General features: G+C 47.8%; 1 protein-coding gene across 1 annotated transcript in view; it reads right to left on the bottom strand.

Moving 5' to 3' along the window:
- Positions 1–322: 322 nt before the first annotated feature.
- LOC133505336 (cGMP-dependent 3',5'-cyclic phosphodiesterase) overlaps positions 323–9600 on the bottom strand; it is a 226257-nt gene continuing 216979 nt past the window's right edge. The window contains exon 32 of the mRNA XM_061828498.1: positions 323–7944. Coding sequence (XP_061684482.1) covers positions 7710–7944 — 235 coding nt within the window. The 3' untranslated portion in view covers positions 323–7709. The remainder of the gene's footprint in view (positions 7945–9600) is intronic.

Here is a 9600-nt window from a genome sequence, read left to right as displayed (position 1 = left end):
CTATTTTCATCATCATCATCAGTCATCTTGTCATGTCCACTTTATGATGACAATCTCATTGTTTAGGCCACTTTTGTCTTTATATTATTATTAATTACTCATATTATTCCACGAGCTTTCACAGATGATCGACTTGCATCTGAAAATTTTTTTTATCATGATTTGTTGCCTCCTGAACTTGTTATCAAATTGGAACCTATAATTTATAGAGCATTATTTTGGTTTTGTGACTACATACCGGTTAGCAAGTCACATCTTTTTACCTTAAAACGATAAAAAAAAAAAGTTAAAAAACAACAACATTATGAGTCTGTAATGTCGACAGCTTTCATCACATTTATTCCACAAATGAACCAAACAAAAAATTGTCATCCCTTTGTCTTTTTTCCCCCAAATACATCATTGTTCATTTTAAGTCAAGATATAGCCCAAGCTCTCCGACAACGAAACAAAAACAATAAAATAAATGACTATTTATTCCCCTGCAAAGCATCTTTTGTACAGTGTCAGATGAAATTGGATTCAATTCACAATTGTTTGTGCCGCGCGATCATAAATCCAGAATACACGTTTACACAGTTTTCTTTCATCCTGTCCCTTGAAAGTTCTCAATGTGAGGTTGGGGGGGTGGGGGGTGGGGGGCTTGAAAGAAGCATTTTAATAACATAGAAAATACATCCTGTTGTAATAATGACATACAACATTTCCTTCTTCAAACAATATTTACAGCAATAATATATTTTTTGAACCACTTAACACGTTAAGCCACAGATGACCATTGCAATGGCATTTTCACAGGTTGCAGTCCTGCTGCCTTGTTTCGGGCTCACCACCTGTGGGAGGGGCCAAGATTGTCTGGGGGGGGGGGGGGGGGGTCGAGGCTGTCCGATCCCCGGCAAGAAATCCTGGCTCTTGGGACGTGGAATTTCACCTCTCTGGCAGGGTTAGATGCCAGAAGCCACTTCTGCTCACATCTTAGGCTCTGATACAAGTCCTCTTGAGATGGTTTGGACTCTCTCCTACTCTGGAGTTGCCCACGGTGAGAGGCACCGAGCAGGTCTAGGAATACATGTTGCTCTTGATTCTGTGCCTGTATGTCGGGGATTACTAAAGTAAATGAGAGAGTAGCCTCACTCCGCCTTCAGGTTGGGGGACGGGGGTTGGTTCCTGACTGTTTTTTTTTGTTCTCGCGCTGGGGTCTCCCTCGTTCTGCTGGTGGACTTCAATGCTCACATGGGCAATGACAGTAAGACCTGCAGGAGCATGATTGCAGAGTTTTCTGACTCTGAGGTGAATTCTTCTATCACGAGGGCTGAGATACCCAAGGTGGTTAAAAAACTCCTTGGTGGCAGGGCCCTAGAGGTCCAGAGATCTGCCCAGAGTTCCTAAAGGCTTTGGATGTTGTGGGGCTGTCCTAGTTGACATGGCTCTGCAACATCTGATGGACATCAGGGATAGTGTCAGATCTATAGACTCAGCAGGGTCTATGAGGGTGGATGAGAGTTCGCCCAACAAGTCTACATCTATTTTGTGGACTTGGAGACGGTGTTCGACTGTGTCCCTTGCGGAGTCCTGTTCAGGGTGCTCCATTATTATAGGGTACCGGACTCCCTGGTACGGGCTATTTGGTCCTGGTCTGACTGGTATAAGAGTGTAGTCCAAATTGCCAGCAGTAAGTTAAATTGATTTCTTGTGAGGGTTGGACTTGGTCACTTTGCCAAGGATGCCCTTTTATCACATATTCTATTCATTACCGTTCTTGACATAATTTCTAGGGACACCTGGGGTATTGAGGATGTCCAATTTGGGGACATCAGTACCAGTACAGCTGAGTCTGAAGCAGCTGGGTCGGAAATCAGCCCCTCCTCCAAATCTGAACCCAAGGTCCTCAGTCAGAAAAGGGTGTGGGGCCCTCTCCGGGTTGAGGAAGAGATCCCGGCCCTACTGAAGGAGTTCAAGTAACTCGAGTCTTGTTCATGAGTGAGGGAAGAATGGAGCGAGAGATCGGCAGGCGGATTGGTGCGGTGTCTGCAGTGATGCGGACTCTGTATCGGTCTGTCATGTTGAAGAAGGAGCTGAGCTGAATTGCAAAGCTCTCAATATACCGCTTGATATGTTCCAACCCTCACCTGTGGTCACAGGTTGTGGGTTATGACCGAAACAACAAAATCACAGAGTCGAGATACCAAATTGAGTATCCGCCACATTATGTCCGGCCTCTCCCTTAGAAGATGGGGTGAGAAGCTCCGATATCTGGGAGGGGCTCACAGTTTAGCCGGAGGGAGGCAGATGAGGTGGATCAGGCAGCTGGTTAGCATGCCTCCTGGTCACCTGCCTGATGAGGTGTTCCAGGTACGTCCCACCAGGAGCTGGGCCCGGGAACGACCCAGGACACGCCGGACAGACTAAGTCCCTAGGGTGGCCTGGGGAACACCTCAGGATCTTCCCGGAGGAGCTGGACGAATTGGCCGGGGAAAGGAAAGTCTGGGCCCCTCCAGTTAAGCCGCCGTCCTCACGACTTGACTTCAGATAAGCGGGAGGAAATGGACGGACGGACGGAGGTCTGCCGCTTTGTGGTGGGGAATTAAAGATCGGCTGAAAACAATTCCAGGGACATTTCGAAGCTGGCGATGATCAAGCGGAAATACAAAAACATTTATCAACAATAGCCCATGTCAACTCTCTACAACTAGAGAACAAAGACTACACAGTAAATTCATTTTTAACTCCGAAGGTTGGCGAAGGAGGCCAAAATCGTCACTTGGCACAAGTAGACCTGACTAAAAGCAACGTACAATGACACTTACACACTCAATTTGAAGATGTGAACCGTCTGAGGCGTTTGGCGATTAAAACAGAGGACACTTCGCGGACCCTGATCTCAAAAGCCGCAGGGAGCTCAGACCTCAGGAAATAAGTTAACGAGAGGCAAGGGGGATTTACATTTTCACTCAGGCAAAAACCTCATATTGCACATGGAAAAGGCAGGTACACGTGACGTAGTCGCTTCAAACGAACGAACGCGCGATAGGACGACGTAGAACGAAGCTCGAGTGGGAGAGGAACTGTAAAAACATCGATATGCCCTTTGAAAACATTGAAGTAGAAAAAACTCAAACCAAGGCAGTAGGTAAAACGCACACGCATTGAAAGACTAACAGTACATGTATACACCCTGATTGCATTATTTCATACTTTCCTCTGCCCTCACTGGAATTATGAGGAACATACAGTGAAGAAAATAAGTATTTGAACACCCTCCTATATTGCAAGTTCTCCCACTTAGTAATCACTGAGGGGTCTGAAATTTTCATCATAGGTGCGTGTCCACTGTGAGAGAGATAATCGAAAAAGAAAAATCCAGAAATCACAATGTAGGATTTTTTTGAACGAGTTATTTGTGTGATTTCCTGTAGTTGTTCACCAGGAGGGATTTTTGGCCCACTCCTCCACACAGATCTTCTCCAGATCAGACAGGTTTCTGGGCTGTCGCTGAGAAACACGGAGTTTCGGCTCCCTCCAAATATTTTCTATTGGGTTTACATCTGGAGACTGGACCTTGATATGCTTCTTACGGAGCCACTCCTTGGTTTTCCCGGCTGTGTCCTTCGGGTCATTGACCCAGCCACGACCCATTTTCAATGCTGTGACTTAGGGAAAGAGGTTGTTCCCCAAAATCTCACAATACATGGCCGCCGTCATCCTCTCCTTAATACAGTACAGTCGTCCTGTCCCATGTGCAGAATAGCACCCCCATGCTTCACAGTAGGGATGGTGTTCTTGGGATTGAACTCATCATTCATTTTAGTGGAATTATGACCAAAAAGTTCAATTTTTGGTCTCATCTGACCACAAAACCTTCTCCCTTGACTTCTCTGTATCATCCAAACGGTCATTGGCAAACTTAAGACGGGCCCTGACATGTTCTGGTTTAATCAAGGGAACCTTCCGTGCCATGCGCGATTTCAAACCACGACGTCTTAGTGTATCACCAACAGTCCCCTTGGAAACGGTGGTCCCAGCTCTTTTCAGGCCTTTGACCAAGTCCTGTCGCGTAGTCCTGGGCTGATTCCTCACCTTTCTAAGGATCACTGAGACCCCACGAGGTGATTCCTTGCATGGGGCTCAAATCCGATTGAGGTTGACCGTCGTGTTTAGCTTCTTCCATTTTCTAATGATTGCTCCAACAGACAACAGACCGACAGCCGTTTTGTCTCCGGTGTCTTTGGACAGCTCTTTGGTCTCGGCCATGTTACAAGTTCGAGTCTTACTGATCGTATGGGGTGGACGGGTGTCTTTATGCAGCTAAGGACCTCACACAGGTGGACCCGATTCAGGATAACACATGGACTGGAGGTGGACTTTTAAAGGCGGACTAACAGGTCAGAATTCTAGCTGATAGAGAGGTGTTCAAATACTTATTTGCAGCTGTATCACACAAATAAATCGTTTTAAAAAAAACCATACATTGTGATTTCTGGATTTTTCTTTTTAGATTCTCTCTCTGACAATGGACATGCCCCTACGATGAAAATTTCCGACCCCCTCCACGAATTCCAAGTGGGAGAACTTGCAATATAGCAGTGGGTTCAAATACTTGTTTTCTTCACTGCAGCAATGTCGTTTCAAATAAGACAAAAAAAAAAAAAAAAAAGAGACTGCAGTCGCTTAATTGGAAATCTCTCTTTTCCAGCGTCCCACACAGCCACACTTTTTATGCACTCAACCGGTCGTGAACCCTCTCGCATCCACGCAAACGCACAGGCAGCCTACACACCGCGTTCTCCATCCCAAACAGTTTCCGTTGTGTAACTCCTCAGCGGTCGGCTCGGCAAAAAGCCGCAGCATTTCCCATCCAAAGCAAGGTAAAAGCGGCGCAACGCTTAGCGAGAACTGCCGAACGTTTCGAAATGAGGCACAGTCCGAGAGCTGCGAAAACAAAAACACACACACACGCACAAAAAAAAAAAAAAGCTTTCAAACTTTTCCTTTGGGAATAATTTCATTAATGGCTACATCTCTGATTCCTTTTTCCGTCCCGGCAACAAACACTTCGCCAGCCGCAATCGCCGGACGGCGGCTTTACACCCCCCCCCCCCCCAAAAAAAAAAAAAACCAAAACGGGTGAAATGACACAAGAACCGAGGTTTTTACAAACGTTATTTCACAAATATACATTTGAGCGTGGCGGCCCTTCCGTCAACGCGCTTAAAATCGAGCCATCTACTACGTCTGTAACAAATTCACAATAATAAAGAGGGTTGTTGTTTTTTTTTTTGTTAGTTTTTTTTAATTTTCCGTCGGTATCTATTAAAAGCTCTAAGAAAGGCAGCAAAGATGCACGATAAGGCAGATCCATATGACACACTCAAGAGAGCACGCTCGACTATGGCTCATTTACACAAGTGGGATGGATCGTTTTAAAGGGCTTCACTTTCTTCGTCTCGAGTGGTTCTGTGACAGCTGAGTGGTCCAAACAAGTTCTAGTGTGTCTTTGAAATTTTTTTTGAATTTTCTAAATGTGACTGTCGTGGAGGAGTGATTGTCAAATTTGTTTCGTCACAACGCAAAGGAAATCGCCCTTGTGGACGTTTGTGGTAATGCATAATTTGAATTATTGTATACAAAAATATTCTGATTGCCACCGAAACACGGGTGGCTTTTTTTTTTTTTTTTTTTTTTTTGTTCCGGGTAAATTAATAGCGATGTAAAAGTGGAACACGACATCACAAGCATTCTCAAAGGGGGAATCCGGTGGTTTGCATTAAGAATTTATCCAATGGGTCATGGAATATGTACTCTATTTTGATAATTTGATGTTAAATCCTCTCTCATTTAATAGATTTTGGAAAATATTTTTATCAACAATGACAAATTTTTGGGTGCGCCGCCATTTTCGCGAGTCACATCACCTCCGTGCGCGGATGTGACGTGTACCGTGCCGCAACAAAGGCTAGATTACACGGGACACCGTTTATGCCCAGCGCCGATTTCTCGGATTTATCCTCACCTGATGAAGAAAAAGCAGTATCGGTTGATCGGGACGACGGAGGAATACTTCCATACATATCCGTGAGCGGCACAGCCGTGACCGGCTCTCTGCCGCTCGGTTGATCAGGAAGACGGAGGAATACTTCCGTACACGGCCGTGAGCAGCACGGCCATGAGTGGCTCTACGCCGCTCGGTTGACCGAGAAGACGGAGGAATACTTCCGTACACAGCCGCTCGGTTGATCGGGAAGACGGACGAATACTTTCGTACACAGCCGTCAGCAGTTCTCCGCCGCTCGGTTGATCGGGAAGACGGAGGAATACTTCCGTACACAGCCATGAGCGGCACGGCCGTGAGCGTCTCTCCGCCGCTCGGTTGATCAGGAAGACGGAGGAATACTTCCGTACACGGCCATGAGCAGCACGGCCATGAGTGGCTCTCCGCCGCTCGGTTGATCGGGAAGACGGAGGAATACTTCCGTACACAGCCGTGAGCAGTTCTCCGCCGCTCGGTTGATCGGGAAGACGGAGGAATACTTCCGTACACGGCCATGAGCGGCACGGCCGTGAGCGTCTCTCCGCCGCTCGGTTGATCAGGAAGACGGAGGAATACTTCCGTACACAGCCGCGAGCGGCTCTCTGCCGCTCGGTTGATCGGGAAGACGGAAGAATACTTCCACACACATCCGTTAGCGGCACAGCCGTGAGCGGCTCTCCGCCGCTCGGTTGCTCGTTAAGAAGGAGGAATACTTCCGTACACAGTCGTGAGCGGTTCTCCGCCGCTCGGTTGATTGGGAAGACGGAGGAATACTTCCATACAGATTTGAACCTGTGGCTGTAAATAATGCCACCGAGTGGGAAACAATAATGCTGCTGAGCTGTAGATAATGTTGAATATTTGGGTGGTTCTTCAGGCGGAATGACACGGAGTCTGACGCGAGCTCCTGGCTCAACGGGGAACGAGCTAACGGCTCCGCCACTTGGCAGGGCGAGCTCACGGCTCCGCCGCTTTGTTCCACCCCCTGATCGCCGATCAACCAATACAGCTATTTCTTCATCAGATGAGGATAAATCCGAGAATTCAGCGCTGGGGACAATGTAATCGAGCCTTTGGTGCGGCACCTTACACGTCACATCCGCGCACGTGCGTCATGTGACTCGCGAAAATGGCGGCGCCACTGAAAAGTCGTAATTGTCGATATCTTCTCAAAACACGAATAAATGAGAGAGGATTTAGCATCAAATTGTCAAAATAGGGTACGTATTACACGATGCATTGTTAATGCAAACCGCTGGATTTCCCCTTTAAGTCGATGGCAGCTGCTTGTGCGTGAACATTGCGCGGCTATTCGAAAAACGATAACCACTTTATATCGTCGTATCGCCCCCCCCCCCCGAAGGTTTCTGTAAAGACGTTCAAGTGTGACAATGTATTTGTACAATCTTAATCACGACGGATACTGCACGCATGAACTCGTGAATCGCCGCGTTCCGCTCTAACTGCGCCGCCTTCTGGACGGGACGGACGAGCAACGTCGCCAAAACGGCTTCCATCAGTTGTCTCGTCGGGTCTGTTTGAAATCGGTCTTTCTCGGCGTCAAATAGCGACGGGACCCCGCCCTCTTCGGTCGCCAAAAGGTTGTCCTTAAGCCTCTCGAAGGGACTGCGAAAAAAAATTATAATAATCTTCACGCCCCTCGAAGAACGGGCCGTCGGCGTCACTGGCCGTGCCCCCCCTCGCAATCGTCAAGGCAGCCGTTAAGGCAGAGGTGGTCGCTCCCGAAAGCGCCCTGGGACTGCAGCAGCTCGTATTCCTGGTCCAGGAAGTCCAGACTGTTGTTGCTCGGCAACCCCCGGATGGTGAACTTGTGGGACACTTTGGTCCACTGCTCCCGGTTGGCCGCCACTCTCTCGTAGAGCTCCGTGGCCCCGGGGAAGAGTTCGGACAGCAGCCTGACGGGAAGAGAATCGAAGCGAGATGTCACTTTCGTCGGGAAATCAGGATTCCCCATCGTGAAAAGCGGGACTGCTTGTGTCAACGTGAGTGTGACTGCTTGTCTGTTTCTGTGTGCCCGAAGATTGGCTGGAAACCAGTGTGCGCTCCTGCGACCCTCGTGAGGATAAGCGGCTAAGAAAATGGATGGATGGCAGTCACCGTGATTTGACGGGCGCGTTTGCGCCCGCGCGCCACCGCACCCGCAAATCTGCACACTCCGGCATGAAAAATCCCGCACGTGAAAATTGTTACGAGTAGAAATACGTAGATATTAAAAGTTGTCGCTTATTTTGTGTAGTCTTAATTGGGTACATGTCGCACGCTCTCAGCGCACACGAAAACCGATCCAGCGGAGCGAACCGCAGCCTGACGGAAGCACAAGGGAGCTGCTGCTCGGCCTGCTTCTACTTGCTAGTTTTGCTGACACCGCCCCCCTCCGCTCTTAAAGGGGTACCCTCGTAATTACAAACGGAACACACACCCGTCACTTTATATCTGCGGGCATGACTGATCACAGTTGTACATTTTTCAAATGTGAGTGACTGGGATGGATAATAAAACCAATCAAATATGATATTCTATAATTTATAAAATCTGGCTAGAGAGCTTATTGTTTAGTTTCGTGAGTGTAAATAAAGTTTGCTTAACTTTGCGTGATTTCAAAACGTTTATTGCTGTTTTAGTTAAAGTGATACCGTCGGAGGCGGCACGGTGGAGCAACTGGAAAGCGTTGGCCTCACAGTTCTGAGGAACCGGATTCAATCCTGGCCCTTCCTGTGTGGAATTTGCATGTTCTCCCCGTGCCTGCGTGGGTTTTCTCCAGGCACTCCAAATTGCCCCAAGGTGTGATTGTGAGTGCGGCTGTTTGTCTCGATGCGGCCTACGATTGGCCGGCGACCAGTTCAGGGTGTACCCCGCCTCCTGCCCGTTGACAGCTGGGATAGGCTCCGGGACTCCCGCGACCCTTGTGAGGATAAGCGCCCAAGAAAATGGATGGATACTCTTGGGCAATACCTGAGCATATTCATCTTTCATATTTTGTCTATTTGACATTCATGCGCTTAAATATCCATCCATCCATCCATTTTCTTTGCCGCTTATCCTCACAAGGGTCACGGGCAGTGCCCTGAAGTGGTTGCCAGCCAATCGCAGGGCACATGGAGACTCACAATCACACCTCGGGGCAATTTCGAGTGTCCAATGAACGTTGCATGTTTTTGGGATGTTGGAGGTTGCCCACCCGGAGAAAACCCACACAGCAGAACATAAACACTCCACACAGGGAGGGCTGGGATTGAACCCGGGGTCCTCACAACCGTGAGGCCAACGCTTTACCATGCCGCCCTGCGCTTAAATAATCAAAAGTCGTTCACACTCTTACACAAGTAATTATTAGAACTACTTTTTTTACTTTTACTTCATTTCCATTATTCAAAAGTAACGTTACTCCGACTGGCAACACGGCCAAGTTTCGGCGTCGTCATCTGCGGGTGCTGAAAAAAAAACCCCCACAAATATTATTTTGACTAAATAAGGAGCATAATGTGCATATATGTTTATGAATGTTGTGAGTAAAAGTAAAAAAAAAAAAAAAAAAATTACATGAGAGGGGC

This window comes from Syngnathoides biaculeatus, chromosome 8 (assembly GCF_019802595.1).
Source record: "Syngnathoides biaculeatus isolate LvHL_M chromosome 8, ASM1980259v1, whole genome shotgun sequence".
NCBI classification, from domain to species: domain Eukaryota; kingdom Metazoa; phylum Chordata; class Actinopteri; order Syngnathiformes; family Syngnathidae; genus Syngnathoides; species Syngnathoides biaculeatus.
Note: the sequence above shows the minus strand (reverse complement) of the source record. Positions and strands in the feature narration are given on the sequence as shown.